The sequence below is a fragment of the Brachionichthys hirsutus genome, chromosome 15 (genome assembly GCF_040956055.1).
Source record: "Brachionichthys hirsutus isolate HB-005 chromosome 15, CSIRO-AGI_Bhir_v1, whole genome shotgun sequence".
NCBI lineage: Eukaryota > Metazoa > Chordata > Actinopteri > Lophiiformes > Brachionichthyidae > Brachionichthys > Brachionichthys hirsutus.
The window spans coordinates 2313599-2333613 of record NC_090911.1 but is presented as its reverse complement, the minus strand read 5'-3'; the positions used below and the strand labels follow the sequence as shown (position 1 = coordinate 2333613).

General features: G+C 46.5%; 1 protein-coding gene across 1 annotated transcript; it reads left to right on the top strand.

Annotated features, from left to right (window-relative positions):
• The first annotated feature begins 6662 nt into the window (after window positions 1-6662).
• Window positions 6663-11774, top strand: vangl2 (VANGL planar cell polarity protein 2). Its single transcript, XM_068749003.1, has 7 exons — window positions 6663-6742; window positions 7294-7417; window positions 8193-8800; window positions 8907-9040; window positions 9620-9755; window positions 9894-10137; window positions 11373-11774. The coding sequence occupies exons 1-7, from the start codon at window positions 6678-6680 to the stop codon at window positions 11631-11633; spliced, it is 1572 nt and encodes a 523-aa protein (XP_068605104.1). The 5' UTR covers window positions 6663-6677; the 3' UTR covers window positions 11634-11774.
• Window positions 11775-20015: the final 8241 nt, after the last annotated feature.

Here is a 20015-nt window from a genome sequence, read left to right as displayed (position 1 = left end):
CTTTTCCAGTTCGTCTTTCATTTTCAACAGATCATTGATGAGGTGAGGTTTGACCTCGGATTCATCCCCGGGGGGGGGGGGGGGGGGGGGGGTAGACCTGAAGGAGACTGTTGGGTGGGAATGGACCTCATTCAGTCGTGGTACAGCTGTGATAAAGGGGGGGGGGGGTCCCCAATCTGCTCTGGTCATGTAACAGAGTTGTTATGAAAATAAAGTCACTTTCTCAACCCACAAAGATGTTTAAAAGCGTCACAGAAGAGGGTTAAATAGAAAATAAAAATTTTGAATTCAAAATTCTGAAATCAGAAGAAACGTCAGGTTTGTGTTCGACAGTTCACTACTATAGTAGTAGAAGCAATACTAATTAAATAATACTACTACTATAGTAACGGAGTAACACTACTACTATAGTAGTATTACTTTAATTAGTATCAGAACGTTTGGAGATGACGGCGGCTGTTCTAGAATGTTTTGCGTAAAGGGTGCGTTCGTTTTATGGGCCGTTACGGGACGGAGCTGTCTGTGACTCTCCCGGGGGGGGGGGGGGGGGCGCTCCTTCCGGTGCGTGCTCGCTCTCACGGTGATAAAGACGCTGCGGGTGAACGCCGCACCGTTTCACGGGCCCGACCGGGGGTAATGGGGAGGGGCCAAAGCGCGGCGGAGGCGGGGCCAAGGATTCCACGGCTGAGTGGAAAGAAAGTGGGAAGCGAGAGAATACCTGGATGGGCAGCCCGGATTAAGTCCCGGTAAGTAGCATTTCTCTGCGGACCATTTGTTAACCCGCAGCCTGCGGTGACGTGCGTGGCGCGGCGGGAACGCACGCACGGACGGGCGGGCGCGGTGGTTGCGCCGGAGATCTCCGCGTTCGCCCGACAACAGTCGGAAGGACGCGATGGTCGCCTTTTCTCTTTCTTCCTTTTCTTTGAAACCGCGGGGAGGTTCCGGTCCCGCGTCGGCCCCGCGTCGGCCCTTTGTTGTTCCCGCGGCGGCCACGCAGCTCCGTGGGAGGACGAGCGTTGCTTTCTGGGTGTTTCTGCGGGACGGGGGTGATGCGCGTGGTCCGTGGGGGGGGGAACCGCGCGTCCGGGTTGATTGCAGGCCGGAGGTTGTTGCGTTTAGTCCTCGGTGAAACGCGCACGGGAATCTGAGTGCGCGGCGAGGAGACGAGGAGAGGAGACGAGGGAGCGACTCCTGGGTTCGATCCGTGGGGCCTGGGAGTCTCCCCCATTGTCCTCCCACGACACCCTCCTTTCCTCACAGCCGGGCCACGCCGGTTCCTCTCGGTAAGACCGCCGTTAACGACCCCCCCCCGCCGGTCCCTCCTACCGCATCCAGACGGGTTTGCCCTAAATCAAACTGCCCCGGTGCGATGGGGCTTCTAGGCCCTGAGCCTGTGTGTGTGTGTGGTGGGGGGGGGGTAAAGGGGAATACAAATGAATACAAATACTATCAGTGAAGTTTTTACTTCTTAAATGTTCATAAAACTTCATAAAATGGGAATAAATTAGAAACCCTCTTTAAAAACGGGCTGAAGGAGGAGCATCATTGGCATGAGGCTGATTATTGATTGTTCTGGTTCTAGGAATATAAATGTTTTTTTTATTGTCATTTACAGCATTTATCTCTTCGTCCGCACGGCGACTTTTGATTTAGTTTACTGACAAATAAGTAAATAATCCAGAAGAATCAACAATTAATTATAAAAGTAGAATACAAATCGGTTGTTCCTGTCTCATTTGAACAGACAGATTATTGATTAATCAGCTAATTATTTCAGTTCCAGTGTAAACGTGTATTCTGCTTAGCTTTGCTGACAGTGTCTGGACTGTTTTCAGTACCACTACTACTACTAGTACACATACATAAATGTGTTTTTAAGTTGTCGTTACCTCTGCAAAGATGGGGATTATGTAAACGGCAGCGTTGTTTTGTCTTTCTTTTAGCAAGATAACTCAAAAAGTTACAGACGGATCTTGATATGATTTTCAGGAAACGTTGGGAATGCTACCCGGAACAGACGAGTAAATTGTGACGACGATCCAGAAGAGATCCTGGATTCTGGATCACTTTGAAATCTTCGTGAACATTGCAGTCAACGGCGCTTCAAAATTTCTTCCTCAATATCTTGGTTGATTATTGACCGATGTTTATGGAATTTGACACAGTCATGTGGGGGGGGGGGGGGTCGTCTCTATCTTCCAACCGAATTTCATCTGGATCGGATCCGGAATGAGGTCAGGAATAAAAAAAATTAGCATTGAAAACCCCATTTCCGGATTCAAAAATCAATGCTTTTTTCATGGTTGGTGTATAAAGATAGCCAGAACAATCTAGAACCTGTTGGTGCTGATCCAGATTACCATGTGGACGGTGTAGATCCAGTTAGGAGGGGAACGAGCTGCTTGGTGGAGGTCTGCGCTCTGAGTGCTTTGACTAATTACATTCTATTCTGCGTCACGATGGTTCGGTATATTTGCTGGGGTGATTTACACTGATGCTGTTTCGCTGACCCTTTGAAGTGCTCCTCTTCCTGATTTCGTTCATCAATGCGTCCTTCCCGCCCCTGCCTAATGGACCCGAGTCCTCCGGTGTCGGAGTCACATCTATCTGATCTCGGCTTTGAGCCACATCCTGCCTCCTTAATACTTTGTTTGGATACGAGGCCAGCGAGAATGCAGCGACCCTTTTGAAACGGAGCGCACGGCCATCCTGATCCAGCCGTATCCGGTTGGATTCAGGCTCAGGCACACCTGCTCTGGACGCTAAAGCAGATGTTTTGTTTCGTGCTGGTCGGACTCGGCGCTGTGTGTGGTCCCAGTGCAGTCCCGTCGGTGCTCGAACGGACCGCTGATTGAAGGCAGTCGCTTCAGAGACGGGCCGGCCTGACGGCTGGCGCCTCGGAACCAGCCTCCTTCACGTTTCACCACCGCTTGACTTCTTTTTGCCTTTTGGAAACGTCAAGGCTGTTAGAAGACGCCTGCATCGGCCCTTTGGAGCGCGGCGTGACTCGAGCCGCTCTTTACGGCAGCATTCCTGCGTTGCTTTCATCAGACTTGCAGTAATTGGGGGTTTGAAGGAGCACGGACTGTCTTTGATAACTGCGTTTTGTTGGGGGGGGGGGGGGTTGTACTTCACAGCTGTTCAGAGCGCTTTGCATCATATACAGCTGGTCCTCACTTAACGACGACTCGGAGCTACGACGGGTTTTCCGAAATGTAAAAGTCTGTGTTTAGCGATGAAGAGTCGCCGTTACGACCGGCGTAATGCTCTGGCAGCGGAGCTACGAGTGAGAACGTACATAATGTGCCGTAGAAACGGCCTCTACGTGTGAAAATAGAAACAAAATGTCCATTCATCGATTCGTTTTCATGTCCGCAAAAACTAAAACATGTTTTCCTGTCAGATGAAAAGCAGTAAAAAAAAAAAAAAGAGCAGAGGATAGATAGTAGTGCTACAAAACTATACCAAAGTACTGCAGTTAGGTAAATCTACTTCATCGCTGTGTATTCTCAAATGTTACAATAAGATATAAAGTTTTAGTGCAAACGTTCCAAAGATTAGTTATCCGTCTCCGTGGTTACTAATAACCAGTTCTGGCCCTTTAAATGATCTGTGCACCTAGAAGATTCACTACCAGTATTAAGGTGTTGTCTGCTTGGCAGGTAGCTGAGCGTAGCTTCGTCTTTGCAGTCGGTTGATGGCATGAAACCGCTTCATACTCCCTTTGGTTCAGCATCAGAACAGTTTCATCTTATGCCACTCCCACACGGATCATGAACTGACCCGTTCTCGGCGTTAAATGCAGCCCAGAGAGATTAATTTAACGGTTTACGTCCGTTTTTCATAACCCGCCCCCCTGAAGAATGACGCCACTGTTTTCCGCAGGTGATGCTTTCACACCACGTGCTGTGACTCACTTTGTGTTCTGATGGATCTTTGTTCGTTCAAATGAAATGTTCCTGAAATAGGCCACAGGACTCCCGGGGATGAATAGGAAACCTGATCCATCGCCACACCTCTGGAGATCAAGTGTTGTGTCTTGTTTCCACCGAATGTCAGACAGAGCTGTGTAGATAAATTACGACTGAAGTAAACGTTTATCCAGGAGAATGGAAGAAAGGACGTGTAAATATTTTTTTGTTGTTGATGTTGAGGTTGTTTTTTCATGTTTGCACTGCTGTTATTTCTGTCTGTTTTGTTTTGATTTAGGACCCCCTTGAAAACGAGATGGTTTCATCTCAAGGGGTTTTATCCTTTCAAATAAATAAATAAATACCACGGCGCAGAAGGTAAAGGCAATAAACTCGTGCTTTTACTTTATGTAACAAATTAAGCTTCAGCTATTCGTGAGTGAACCGAGCAGACGGGTGCCCGACCCTCAGAGGATGACATCAGATGTTTGATGTCCTGTTTAGCGCCATTATCACTACAGCATCAAGGGAACTTTTTTTTTAATGCCCGTGGGTAGACATGTTTGCCTCTTTGCCTCCTCTGGGGAGGATTCTGTCTTCTCGGGCGCTGCATGCTGCAGCCAATGGAATAGACATTAGACATGTTTGTGTCGGTGAAGCGTTTGCAGTGCTTTGTACGATTGCTTTACCCTTGAGTATAAATCATCGTTTGCAGTGCCGTTGCTTTAAACTGTAGCCGGTGTTGCTGTAATTGTTATTTTCACGAGGACAGCGATTAGTTCAGATTGTTATTTTGACCGGCTTCTCAGTCTGGAAGGACAAGTTTCTGCCGAACCTTCAGTCATTAGATAAAATCAGTGTTTAGACTTGGTTTGTGTCTCTTGGAAAATCCTATGGCTGTGTTCCTCCTCTTGAATCTCCATGTGGAACGTCGCTTCATACCAGCTGAGGAAGACGGACCTTTATTTCTGTCTCTAGTTCTTGATCCTGTGATATTTAAGACGGATCCCCCTCTATCTCAAGAACTGTACTTTAGGGGCTCATTCCTTCACCATTACTGAAGTTAAAAGCTCCTAATGATTCACCAGGAAGTGGTGCCGGTCGTTTGGGTTTTATGGTTCAGGCTCGGCGTGTTGTTGAGGTTTTGCTCGTGTCTGCAGGGATTCGACGTCTTAAAGTCTGATTTATCCGCCGCGGTTGGGGATGAGTTCTGCCGTGGACAGCCCTTCTACTTGGATTTTATTATGGATTGGTGCAGCATGAAAACCATGTGAAGTTAAATCCGCCCTATAGGACAGCTAACGGCTGACGCCATTACCCTCAGAGGACCAATCGGAAGCAGCGAGCATCACTCTATCAATCAGCCAGCCTATGATGGCTGACGTCTGTCATGCCAACACTTTATTTTGGCAATTCCTCCACAGTGTGTGGGGAACAGACTGGCAGAGGGCGTTGTGAGGTCAGGTTTCCATGGTAACTGTCAACCTCCAACTCCTTCAGCTGAACGCCCTCTTTCATCGTCATGGCAGCGGTGAGGCCCCGTTTCCCCGGGGACGGGGGAGTGCGGTAGGGAATGTGAGACGGCAGGCGGGAGGGAGAGGGCAAACAAGTTTTGTGAAAACATGGTAATCCAATATGGCCGCCATTGTGTCCAAGCTGGCGGCGGCTGAAGCTGACTTCTTGGTGAGCTGATCGAGTCGTGTGATGATTAACCCGGAAGACACGAAGTCAGGTTAAAGTGTGGACACCCCACTATGGATAAGGATGGACTGTAAAGGATGTGATGCTGTGGTGGTGCAAGCTGCTTGAAATGCGATTATTATTTATTAGTATATTTCTAAAGTGTGCAAAAAGAAATTCAGCAAAGTTTTATTGCTGGAGTTTGGAGAGAACAAATGTGTTTATAAGAAGAACAGTCAGTTTTACAGTTTCGTCAGAATGTAATTTTAAAACAAACCATTGAAAAACATTTTGCTTGCCATGTGTTGAGTTTCTGCTTTTCTCTGTTTCATGTATTTATTTCTTTAAAAATATGCCGTTTGGTCGGATTGTAATTCATAATTTGTAGTTGCTTCTACATTCACAGTTTTGTTGTCTTTGAGAAAAGGATTGTTAAAGGACTAGAACGTGACTAATTAAAATGATTAATAGATCAACTAATGCAAAGACGATTAGGAGGATCAATAATGAATGGCATCACTAATAATCGTCAGTATGAGCTCAGTTTATCAGCAAATTAATATTAGGTTAAAAATGTGCTATTGTTATTTTAATGCAATGATTAGTCAGTTTTAGTCAGTTATTGTTTGATTTTCATTATTAATTTGATTTAAACTAAGTAAATGTTCAAACGTGTTGTGGTCACAGCTCCAGATATTCTGAGATATAGTTGTTTCCTTTTTTTACATGTTGTATTAAGTCCGCTCGCTATAGTATATATATTATATATATATGTATATTGACGCTGTCTCTCTGTCCGCCTCTTTCAGATCGTCTCAGCTCTCCCTCGTTGCAGCAGTCCCACCCACCATCCCCTCCTCTCCGTAGCCCCCCCCAGTCTCCCTCTCCCCTTCTCCTTCTCCCTTCTCGACGGCCTCCAAGATAGATTCCCTCAGGAGTAAAGTTGACCTCCTCAAGCTGCCCCTCACTCTCTCCACAAAGTCCATCTCCGAGCGCAAGAGCCAGGTGGGAGGAGTCGGCGAGCAGCGTGGTACGGGGGGAGGAGGAGGCGGGGCTCGCAAAGCCCGCCCACCGCCAACCCGAGACATGGACAACGAGTCGCAGTACTCGGGCTACTCTTACAAGTCGTCCAGAAGCTCCCGCAAGCACAGGTAGCTAATGAGGTAGCTAATGGTTAAGTTCCTGGCAACTTAACCCTTGTTACCCCTATGACTCTTCAAAATGACGGGTGTTTTTGTCCGAAGGGTCATGGATAGGTCAAACATGGATTTTCAGGCTGAAAGTTGAGATTTTGAAATTCCTCCAGAATGACGTCACCGCACCAAAAATCTACTCCGGTGAGGAGGATGACTGCCTGCGAGATTGTCTTTCATTTCTGAAATGGACAAAAATCTCCAGAGGTGTAACACAAGGGTTAAAGCGAGCGTGTCGACAAATCATCTCCTCGCTCTCCCACACTACGTTTCTTCACAGTTGCATAATAAATGGACATTTTCAGCTTCTATAACGACAATTCTATAAAGTTCTTACATTTCTTTCAGTTTGCGATGAAGAATCTCCAGATCAGATCTTGCGACATTTTACAGCAAATTTAGAGCGATTTTTGCAAGCTATGCTGAAACATGTTTGACGGGGGGGGGGGGGGGGGGGGGGGGGGGGGTTCTGTGGCACTGCGAGTACGATTTTCTTGTTTTTCCTGCAGGGAGCGGAGGGATCGGCATCGCTCTAAGAGCCGAGACGGCAGCAGCCGTGGAGACAAATCGGTTACGATCCAGACTCCAGGAGAGCCGCTGCTGGATGCCGAGTCGACCCGCGGAGACGACAGGGTCAGTTTGTCCAATTAAAACCTGACCCTCCCCTTGAGGCGTCTGGTATTTGGTATTTCACTCCAATTCTGTATTTCATTTTTTTTGTCAATTCTTTGTTTGGCTCCTCCGGGGGGGGGTCTCTCGCAAGGTCTTGAAAATTCTCACATTTCTCATCTTAATTTTTGGCCTTAAAAGCCTAAAAATACATTGAAAGAATTCTGAGCTCTAAAATATGTCTTAGGTCTTAAATTATCTTCCATTTAACGCAGCTTTGACTACACATTTAAATACATCTGTCATTAGAAATACATCATTGTACACGGAGTACACGAACTGTGTCCACTCAGTTCTCTGAATAAATTACTTCACTGGGACTCCAATCCTCTTTCATATCTGACAAACCTTTTTTTTTTTCCCATAATACGAGTTGGTCTTAAATTTAATTTGTACTAATCGTAACAAGTTCTTAAAAAGTCTTTGTCAAAGTCGTCTTTCTTACACAAGGAGAAGGCATTTAGGCTTTCGGGATTCGAAAGGGTGAAGCGGGTGTTCTCTAGATCGTTTCCGGATGGACTTCTTTGCTCCACGCTGCCACAAAAGTTCTTGGGAATCTATTCCATACCTTTATTTGATGTCATAGAAAGGTTTAGGAGCCATTAGTCTGTCACTTCCTGCTAAAAATCGAGCCAGCCGACCGACGTCCGTGGCTCGGGTTCAGTCGTTGGTGCTGCGTCGTAGGTCTTCTAGAGAGTGGAGATGAAGCCTAGAGATGAGTCTTTCCTTTCTACGACAGGATGACAACTGGGGCGAGACCACGACGGTCGTCACCGGTACCTCGGACCACAGCATCTCTAACGAAGACCTCACCCGCGTCACCAAAGATTTGGAGGACTCCACTCCGCTGGAGTGCAGGCGCTTCGTCGGCCCCGCTCTGGGAGGCTGTCTGAGCTTCTTCGCCCTGGTGACGCCCTTAGCCTTCCTCGTCCTCCCGCAGGTCCTGTGGCGAGACGCCCTGGACCCCTGCGGGACGCCCTGCGAGGGCCTCTACGTCTCCTTGGCCTTCAAGCTCCTGGTCCTGCTCATCTCGTCCTGGGCGCTGTTCCTCCGGCCTCCTCGCGCCACGCTGCCACGCTTCTTTGTCTTCCGCTGCCTGCTGATGGTGCTGGTCTTCCTGTTCGTGGCGTCGTACTGGTTGTTCTACGGCGTGCGGGTGCTGGAGCCCAGGGAGAAGGACTACAGAGGGATAGTGGAGTACGCTGCCTCGCTGGTGGACGCCCTGCTCTTCATACAGTACCTGGCTCTGGTGCTGCTGGAGGTCCGACACCTGCAGCCGGCCTTTTGCCTGAAAGTGGTGCGGAGCACCGATGGAGCCAGCAGGTTCTACAACGTGGGCCACCTCAGGTTAGATAACGGACAAGGATGAGGAAGCGTTGTCCATCGCATCCAATGCAGAGCATATTTGGATGCAGAATACGTTCCTCTATTCGTCCTTTTCTATGTGTTCTAGTGTCCAGCGGGCAGCTGTCTGGTTGTTGGACCGTTATTACAACGACTTCCCCGTCTACAACCCCGCCCTGCTCAACCTGCCCAAGTCCATCCTGTCCAAGAAGATGACCGGCTTCAAGGTGTACTCCCTGGACGGTACTACAGCCTCATCACGGCTCTGATGCCCGTTTCCTGATCTATACCTCCATCCTGATTTCATGTCAGAATTCAGAATTTGGCGATGCGTTCAGTGACACACGTTGATGTCTCATTGAAATCCATAAGTGGGTTTCAATGTTGACATTTTTTTATTTTTCCTGACCTCATTCTGGATCAGATCCAGAAGACATTTTGCATGCTAGTTCATATCGGACACCTTTATCACTGGGATTTGTGGTGAGTGAATTAAATGCGTATTTTACAAGATGTGATTTTCTTTTTTTGGACAAAGCCTCCACTATAAGTAAATGGGGAAAATCCAGATTTATTTTTGTATCCAGACAGGTATCCGGATCGCTCTCAAAATTTAATGTGATGCAAGTTAGTCCGAGACCCGTCGTCCATCCAGCAGTTTTTCCGTGATCCTGCTAACGTAAAAAAACCATAACCTCCTTTGTGGAGGTAAAAATACTCTTTCCTGCTGCATACTAGTTAATCCATCGTTCCTTATAACAAGAACGTCACATATATGCCTTAAATATGTGAACTCCTCCTTCTGTGTGTGCTGCCTTCTAGAAAACACCACTAACAACTCCACCGGCCAGTCCCGGGCCATGATAGCAGCCGCCGCCCGGAGGAGAGACAACTCCCACAACGACTTCTACTACGAGGAGGCCGAGATGGATCGCCGGGTCCGCAAACGCAAAGCACGGTCAGATGAAAAAGCCTCGTACAAATACCGCGTCATCGGCTGACAAATGGAATTCATGATTTCTGGAAAAAGCTGATCCACCAAGCATCAAGTCACCGTCGGGTCTTTAACGACAACGCTTTTTTGCCTTTCCTGTAGTTTGGTTGTAGCAGTCGAAGAGGCTTTCACACACATCAAGCGTCTCCATGAAGAGGAGGTCGCCGCATCCCCCAAACACCCCAGGGAGGTGATGGATCCCCGGGAGGCGGCTCAAGCCATCTTCGCCCCGATGGCCCGGGCCATGCAGAAGTACCTGAGAACCACTCGGCAGCAGGCTTTCCACAGCATGGAGAGCATCCTCACACACCTGCAGTTCTGCATCACACACAACATGACGCCGAAGGTAGAGCAACCCACAAGTCACTCGCCTTTCTGTTCAACTCTGTTGATGTGGGCGTTTCCAAAGATGCCGTTTTAAGACGGATTCATATATTATTTTAGAATTAAAAAGTTGGTTTTAATTGAAATTGAAATCAAATCAAAAGCACTTTGCTTTTTGACATTTCCCTAATAGCCGTCCAAAAACTACACGTTACCACTGCGCAGTTAAATCAAATCAATCACGTTTGAAATAAATATTCCGACGTTTGCATTGTACTGGTTCAGCTCACGATCTCTACGTGCATGTTCGCCTGCATTCACGATCATGGGCAGGCCAGTCAGGGAGCCAAACGCACGGTTTGATTGGTCATCTGAAACTCCGCCTCCATTAGTCGAGCTCTCGCTTCACCTGACTGTAATCAATCTATCCAGTGTTCCAAGAGATTCATGGTTTTACAATCCGCCGTTGATTCATTCTGACAATCGTGCTTGTTTATTACACAATGAAATGTTTTGGAACGAACATGAGACTGAGAAGTCGGTTAAGAGCAACACGATCTACTCGCTTGGACGTTGTGCTAAATGCAGGCTAACTGTACTTAATCGGTAACAAAGATGCACTGAGACACTTAGCAACATAACCCAAAGAGATCCTGCATTGTGGATCACTTTGAAATGTCGGTTAACATTGCAGTCAATGGAGATTAAAGATTTGTTCCTCAATATCTCAGTTGATTATTGATTTAAATTTTTGGAATTTGACACAGTCATGTAGGGCGGGGGCCGCTATCTAACCCCTGAATTTTATCCGGATTGGATACGGATTACTGATACTGACACAATTTTTCAAAACATAGGGGTGCGCCTTGCGATTAGCAGGATTACAGATAAACTGGATCTGAGGATGGGTCTTGGTCTAACATAGATCCTAATCCTATCTTGTAAAATATGCATTCAATTCACTCAAATCAATGTGGACGGTGTAGATCCAGTTAGGAGGGGAACGAGCTGCTTGGAGGAGGTCTGCGCTCTCTGAGTGCTTCTCTAGTTTTAAGAACGTAATTTCAGTTTCAAGAAATGAGCGAGAACCAAACATTTATTGTAATCAAAAATAAAGTTGATGTAACCGGATAGGATAAGATACAAAGAGAGTTCTTGACTTTTTAATAGCCTTTATTTAACCCGGTCTAAAAACCTCCCCCACCCAGCATTTTCATGATAATTAACCCCTCCCCTACCCGACCTCCTCCCTGGCAGGCTTTTCTGGAGCGTTACCTTTCTCCAGGCCCCACCGTGCAGTACCAGCAGCAGAGCGACAGGGGGCGCCAGTGGACGCTGGTCAGCGAGGAGCCGGTGACTTCGGCCCTGCGTCAGGGTCTGGTCTTCTCCCTGCGGCGCCCGGACTTCTCCCTGGTGGTCACGGTGACGCCGCTCCCCTTCCTGCGGCTCGGCGAGGAGTTCATCGACCCAAAGAGCCACAAGTTCGTGATGAGGCTGCAGTCAGAGACCTCGGTGTGAAAGCGCCTCCTGCTGGATCACTCTTGTGACGGGACGTATTGTGACCCCCGCTCATCCAGGCACCCCCCCCCCCCCCATCTGTGACAAATATCCAAGGAGAGGAGGCTCTCAGTCCCCCGTCCTGTTCTTTACAATATCAAACTGGACTCCGTTAATCGATGATCTGAACCTGGAATCTAACAGCTGCCTTTTTCTGTGTCGTTACGTCTCTAGAAAACGCTGTCACGACTTGTCGAGGGGACCTTTTATCTCGTCCCTCTTTTGCTGTAACCACTGGACTATTTTTCTGTGCTGACTCAGAGCATCAGAGACGCCTGTCGCTCCCTCGTGTCTTTAAGCAGAACACATGGAGCTCAGCGCTGACCGCTGCGCCGGCCTACCACTGCCTTCTGCTTCCTGTCAGTGTTGGTGCTTTGTTTGAGATGAGGGAAGCCGTTTTTATATTGAAGAGTGACTTTTTTTTTACTTACAGAATGTAGCATTATGTGCGTTGAGATTAACACGTGGCTTCTCTGTGGCCTTGAGGCCTAAATGTCTTTTTATGTTACTGTAAAGGAAATTGGAAGTACATTCCGTACTCCAGATTCTGTACGGTCATGATGTTCAAATATGCAGCTTTAGATTTATTGTGCACTGGCCTCTTTTTAAATATTCATTTCACACTTTTAGACTCCAGAAAGACGCCTTTGAAACCTGCTATTTGTACTGGAACATTTTATAAGGGTGGGGATGCAAAAGGCTGCTGATCTTATTGTCATCAAATCCCATAAAAAGACTATTTGAAGCAGCGGGCTAACACAAACGAGTGTTTATGGCATTAATAGATGTTTGAGGTACTAATTAAAATATTTGTCGTGGTAATGAAGGAGCAACAATGCGATTAGGTTTTCAATACAAAGACAATACTTGTTATTGTCATCAGCTAATTGTTTTATTTGTGGGATTTATTGATAATTTATCATCTGATGTAACATTTAAAGTCAGAACAGAACGCATCATCTTGTTCTGAGGCGTTGAAACGCACCTCCGGGCCTTCCTGTCCGTCTTTCAGGAGACGCATTTGTCACATCATGTGATATCGACATGCGGCGTTTGTCTAATATCAGTCCGGAACAGACACCGGTTGTAAAACTACAAGCTGACTTCTGTAGTTTTTATGCAACTTAGCAAAGATCCCAAACCTGACGTGTGATTGTAACGCCTGTCTGCAGCAGTAGCCAATCACCGCCTCGCCTTCTGGCGCGGGCTGAGCCGACCCCGAGTGACAAATCCACAGCCTTGGCCTAAACGTGGAGCAGCAGGTCCAGGGCGGGACTCGAACGTTAGGCCTGGAGCGCAGCGCTGCGTCCGCCCTCAGCGAACCCCAGACCCGACGTGTGCTGCGTTTCACCCGAGTGACCAGAACGCAGGTCTTTTTATAAAAACGCGTGCTCGAGTCACTTCAGGCTCCAAAACCTTTTTATACAACGGCTTGTTTTCGGTCATTTTGAAGGTGCCTAAGTTATGACGAAGCGATTTTCTGAATGTTTTCACCTCTGAGAAACAAATAACTTGTCAAAAAAATGGTAGATTTTCTTAGAATTTAGCTTTCTTTTGGTTACCATAGCTTGTATAGTGTTAGGCCTTTTATTTTATTTTTATTAAAACATTTATTCCTTACATGTCTTGTCTCTTATTTTGGCGTTTGGGAATCTGATGACCCATTTAAACATGCAGAACTATTGGCTCATCTGCTTTTGGAAGTCTGTGACTCAGATTATTCAATCTTTTTATATTTATGTTCTCAATCGCATCGAAACTGTGGAGCAGATAGTACCAGAGCGTTCTCAGAAGAACTTTAGTGGAACTTCTGTGCAGACGTGGTGGGCCTGTGGTTTCACCGCTTCAAAAAAATGTTTTTTGGACAAAGCCCCGAACTTCCTGTAGATGCTGCTCACTTCCGATTGTTTTTAAGAGCTATTTTCGGACGTCCCGGATGGACTCCTCATCCTTGATGGCATCGTCCTCGCCGTCTTCTGCCGCAGGCTAAGGGTGAGACAAACACACCCACGAAAGTTACGCAAATTCACAATGTTGATTATTGTAAACAATCAATGCTTTTTATGCAATTATTCTTCGTGCTTTGATTTAAATAGTCTTAAATGTTTTTCTTCTTTATAAAATATAGAATTTCATCATTTTGTAGATTAATACGTTTTACTTTGGTCGTTTTTGACAGCTGACTTTTTTACTTTCTCCACCTCTTTGCATATTTAAATGACATATTAGAATGATTCTTTTTAAAACCTAATTACACTCCATGATTAATGTCATTCATGAGACTTTTCTGGTTGATTCTAAACCAGACATGGGCAAACCGCGGGCCGTTGCGGGTTTTAAAGAATATAATATCAGCCGTCACTTTGCCACAAAGCATGCAAACTACGCCAGCAAGCAATCAATGCAAGAACGGGAGTTCTGCCGTCGCTTCTCTGATTTAAAAAAAATTGACGCATCACTTCAGCTGGTGTCCCGTCCCGTCACAAGACCCTGAAACCGACCCGCAGGAGCTGCAGCTGGAACTGATCGATCTTCAGTCCGACTCCGCCTCAAAGGATAAGTCCAAGTCTCTTAACCTGAATTACTTTTATGTCTCACTTAACGAAGCAACGTTTCCAAACGTCCGGAGGACGGCACAGAATATGCTGCTGTTTGGCTCGACCTACGTGTGTGAGCAGATGTTCAGCGTCATGATCAATAAATCCCGTTCTTCTAATGAAGTGCGCATTTATGCACAGCAGTGGAACAACAATGAGTGCAGCAGGAATGATTGAGATTTAGTATTTCGTGTTTTGATATGTTTTGAATGTTTTAAGTGATCATCTTTTTTCAATAAATGTTGATTTATTTAACTTTACACGTTCATGTGAAATTTATTAAAAACAGATGCAATCACCAGGTTTGACAGATCAGTGTCAGTGCTATTTTAATCTATTTACATTTCTCCTCACACTGTTGTGCCAAAATATGTGTAAATGCTGCATCTTGCATATTCATTGAGACAAACGTACTACCTGCATTAGGGCTATTTCGCACATTTGAAAGACGCAGTTCTTCGTACACACTGTTAGTAAATCGGGTTGTACATTTATCTGTGCGTTTACTGTGCTATGAGGTTTGCACACTACACGCAGCGGTTTAGTATATCTGGGCCAAACACTGATCCAAATGCTCCTGGCCCGGCCCCTCGGTCAAAATTTCAAACCCAATGTGGCCCGCACGTCAAAACGTTTGCCCACCCCTGTACTATTGTCTTTGATGGTGGCGGGGCGGGGGGGGGGGGGGGGGGGGGGGGTGCACATCAAAGGGTTACCTTTTGATGTGATATTCCACTTTGATGTGCTGTTGAAGTCATCTGGAGGAAACCTATATATACAAACACACTAACACTCTCAGGTATCTTCCAAAGATCAATGACAATTACGAAGATGCAAGCATCACCGCAGAACTCCGAGGACAAGGCTCTGGCCCTCCATGCACAATCCACTTTACAGCTCGGTGAGCTTTTTACAGGATTCCTTGGGAATCTCACCAAGGAAGAGTGGGAAGGCCTTCAGTCAGGGACCGTTGATCCGAATACTGACGCACAGCTTGCGAATTTGTTCACGGATTTAGTTCAAGTCGTAACTGATGATGTGCGTCAAGCAGTTCTGGAAAAGGCTCCAGAACTGCTTGAAAAGATTCCCAGTTCTCCCCTGAAAGCAAAAACGTCAAGGACGGGCTTTACTGTTGCACACCAGCAAGTCCAGGAAGCGCTGGAAGACGTGATTCCACCGGTCCTTGCCTTTACAATGGGTGTTCCAGAGGTTGTTGAGGTCATGACACCGTATGAAATATCACGGCTTTTGTCCAACGAGGTGATGAAGAGCTTATGCTCTTCGTCACACAGCAGCCCCGTAAAAACTGCGAACACGCCGGAAGCAAGTGAGCCGCGTGTCTTCAAAAATCCCGGGAACAATTGGTTGAGGATACTGCTGCACTTCAAGGTGCTCCTCCAGAGATTTGCACCCAAGGTCCGCAAATTCCTCTGCAGGAAGAAAGCGAAGGAAGTGTCGGCAGTGAATGTGGGAGATTTTATTCCTCCAGACGACGTGCGGTGTTCCATTAAAAATGCCGCCGATGCCGTCGTCCAAGACATGGAGAGTACCGATTTTAAAAGGGAAAATGTCGTCTGTGAACCCACAGAAAGGAAAAAGGAATTTCTTCCAGAGCCACCAGAGGCCATCATGGAAGAGGAAGATCTCCCCACTGCAAGGGTCTGTGGTCAAGAAGAGAGGAGTGACGTCCAAACAGCAGCGTCGCCTGAAGACTTGGAGAAGCGCTGTCGCTGGATTGTCACAGTGCTCTTCTCAAGGATCTTCCAGGGGACGAACGTTGACATAACGGACATGATGGAAATGACCGAGCTGATGACGAGTCTGTTAGTCGCCAGGATGCAGGAGTCGAGCATCTCTCTGGAGATGGACCTGCAACAGGTCAAAAAGCTCGCCAAGGCTGTCCATAAGGAGCTCTGCAAACTGATGGACGACACATGGACAGTCTGCATGATCCTGATGGGGAAGAAAGTGCCAATTTACACGCTGGTCGTCGACATGCTGGTGACACGTCTGGAGAACACAAAGACACAGAAGAGCAACGCTTTTGTTCGGGTCTTCAGGTCTTTCTGTGGCCTCTTTCGGAGGTCAAAGAAATCCGAAGACCCATCCAAGTATTTTCGTTGAGACGATCAGGTCCGTTGTACCCCGGCCCCCCCACGCCTTTCAGGTCATAGGTGTTGCAGCACCTATCACCGCTGGCTGTGGGCTAGTGGCGGGGTGCACCCTGAACATGTCGCCACACAGACAACCATTCACGGCCCGGCATCATGTACCCCCGCCCCCCCCCACGCCTTTCAGGTCATAGGTGTTGCAGCACCTATCACCGCTGGCTATGGGCGAGAGGCGGGGTGCACCCTGAACATGTCGCCACACAGACAACCATTCACGGCCCGGCATCATGTACCCCCCGCCCCCCCCACGCCTTGCAGGTCATAGGTGTTGCAGCACCTATCACCGCTGGCTGTGGGCTAGTGGCGGGGGTGCACCCTGAACATGTCGCCACACAGACAACCATTCACGGCCCGGCATCGTGTACCCCCGCCCCCCACGCCTTGCAGGTCATAGATGCTGCAGCACCTATCACCGCTGGCTGTGGGCGAGTGGCGGGGTGCACCCTGAACATGTCGCCACACATACTGTATTGACAATTTAGAGCAATAAAATTCACAAACATAAATGAATTATTGAATAAAATTAGAAAATGTCTATCTTTGTCTTGTCTATTATATTGATGGTGTAAATATTTACATGAATCTTCAACAAGAAAAAAAAAGTCTTGTACTGTATCTTTATTCACTATTTGTAGTCCTGGAGTCCACTTCATTAACTATTTGTAGTCCTGGAGTCCACTTCATTCACTATTTGTAGTCCTGGAGTCCACTTCATTAACTATTTGTAGTCCTGGAGTCCACTTCAGTCTCCAGCGACTTTGTCTTTGTTAGAAATGACTAGCGTTGTGTAACATTTAACATGGGAGAGGGCGGGACTTCCCCTTCTACTTTGTCCAATCGATGAGCGCCCCTTTCAGCCACGCGACGTTGCTCCGAAAGTTCGTTTCGTGAATAAATCACAGTGGCAACGCAGACCTTTTTAGCGAATTATAAATGCAGGAGTTTGCTCCCAAAGGAACCGAGTCCTCTTGGTGCAGTGTGAAAGCACCCCTAAAGAGGCTCAGATGCATCCATCCATTCATCCATCCAACAACCATCCTTGGAGACGAGAAGTTCTGGTTGGAACCCAGACCATCAGAAGGTTCTAGCTCAGACATGGGCAAACCACGGCCCGTTATGCTTTTCAATACGGCCCGCCAAACTTGTCCAATTACCAAAAAATTCAAAATCATAACTTTCATTTTGTCCCTGCAATACCCGTGTTTCACCAGCAGATGGCGCACTGACAACCGTTGGCGTGTAGCGAATTATTCTTTGCATTCGTTTCTTTTTCCCCATTGCTCTCTGACCCGTCTGTAGAAATGAGCGGACCAAAGAAGAGCAAAGTAGACGGTGAGGGCCGAGTGTTTAATAAAGAGCGCACAACAAGATTTCTTTTCACCGAAATCCGATCTACGGCTGCATGTCTGATATGCCAAGAAGCCGTTGCGGGTTTTAAAGAATATAATATCAGCCGTCACTTTGCCACAAAGCATGCAAACTACGCCAGCAAGCAATCAATGCAAGAACGGGAGTTCTGCCGTCGCTTCTCTGATTTAAAGAAAATTGACGCATCACTTCAGCTGGTGTCCCGTCCCGTCACAAGACCCTGAAACCGCACCGCAGGAGCTGCAGTTGGAACTGATCGATCTTCAGTCCGACTCCGCCTCAAAGGATAAGTCCAAGTCTCTTAACCTGAATTACTTTTATGTCTCACTTAACGAAGCAACGTTTCCAAACGTCCGGAGGACGGCACAGAATATGCTGCTGTTTGGCTCGACCTACGTGTGTGAGCAGACGTTCAGCGTCATGATCAATAAATCCCGTTCTTCTAATGAAGTGCGCATTTATGCACAGCAGTGGAACAACAATGAGTGCAGCAGGAATGATTGAGATTTAGTATTTCGTGTTTTGATATGTTTTGAATGTTTTAAGTGATCATCTTTTTTCAATAAATGTTGATTTATTTAACTTTACACGTTCATGTGAAATTTATTAAAAACAGATGCAATCACCAGGTTTGACAGATCACAGTGTCATTGCTATTTTAATCTATTTACATTTCTCCTCACACTGTTGTGCCAAAATATGTGTAAATGTTGCATCTTGCATATTCATTGAGACAAACGTACTACCTGCATTAGGGCTATTTTGCACATTTGAAAGATGCAGTTCTTCGTACACACTGTTAGTAAATCGGGTTGTACATTTATCTGTGTGTTTACTGTGCTATGAGGTTTGCTGCACATTACACGCAGCGGTTTAGTATATCTGGGCCAAACACTCATCCAAAAGCTCCTGGCCCGGCCCCTCTGTCAAAATTTCAAACCCAATGTGGCCCGCACGTCAAAATGTTTGCCCACCCCTGTTCTAAACCGACAAGTTCATCCAACGAAACTCCTGAGCAACAAGCTGAGGCGAAATCCAACTTCTCTGTATTCGATGTCTTATTATTGTGTGACAGGTGCAGCAATGCAAAGGTTTTGCACCGTGTTGTCTTACCCACCCATCAGAGATGTTTCTATTTCTATTTGCTTGGGCTGACCAACAACCGACATTAATTACACACAGTCAAGATTTCCACCAGTGTGACTTCACGCAGTAAATGTGTCAGACGCCACTTCCTGGTGCAAAATGATGTGGAGTCGGTCGTAAAGCTCAGAGTGGATCAAAGACAACACTCACAATTAGAAACTCGTTTATTAAGAGATAATTACTGCGGCCCACAGAGGGAGCCATTTACACGGCGAGTCTTCTTCATTCTCATCCTTAAACCTGCATCTTGAAAGGCTGCACACAGGGTGCTGCACACGGGGGGGGGGGGGGGGGGGGGGGGGCTGCTACAGGTGACTGCACAGAGGGGGGGCTGCACAGAGGGGGGTCCACGGAACCTCTGTACAGGACTTAATAACCACGTCAGTGTTTCTATGCAACGTGCACAAAATGAACAATGTTTAGTTCAGGCTGCACGTAGAGCTGCTGCTTATTCTTTTCTTCACAGGTTGGACATTGATTTGATCTTTCGTTTCCGCTCTGATGAATTACTCATAAATAAATAAATAAAAAGAAATGTGCTCCCTTCATAAGTGTCGACAAAACTTATGAGTGTTTTTCATGTGTTAAGATCTGCCCTGCTAATAATTTATGTTGCTATCTTTGTGTATAAAATATCAGGATGTTGTATTTACTGCTTGTCACAGCTCGGGATGATATTTTCATCTTTGACTATTATAAAGTCAAAGATATTTATTTAATAGTGATCTCCAGCAGACAACCACGGTAGTCTTATAATTCAATCAGTCAAGGGATTGTTAAATCATTCCAATTACAACAACTTGATCATGGGAAATATTAGAAATACTTTCAACAAAATATAACAAATATTAGGATTTCCATTCTTTATTACTGCAAATTATCCATCTGTATTTAAATAATAATAAAAAATAACAATAGAAACACTCTCCATGTATTTTATTTCTAAAGGCAGAAGCCAGACTGTAAACACTGATTGTCAGGGTTGACCAGTCAGACAGGTGAACAGCATTCATTCATGTCTAAAAAATATAGATATTAATTTGCTGCAGAGAACAATCAGA

Bases quoted from the DNA above. Each gene is read 5' to 3' on its own strand.
- vangl2 (XM_068749003.1), top strand. From the start codon at position 6,678: ATGGACAACGAGTCGCAGTACTCGGGCTACTCTTACAAGTCGTCCAGA. The intron at 7,418-8,192 runs GTCAGTTTGTCC...TTTCTACGACAG, and splicing joins CGACCCGCGGAGACGACAGG to GATGACAACTGGGGCGAGAC. The intron at 9,041-9,619 runs GTACTACAGCCT...GCTGCCTTCTAG, and splicing joins CAAGGTGTACTCCCTGGACG to AAAACACCACTAACAACTCC.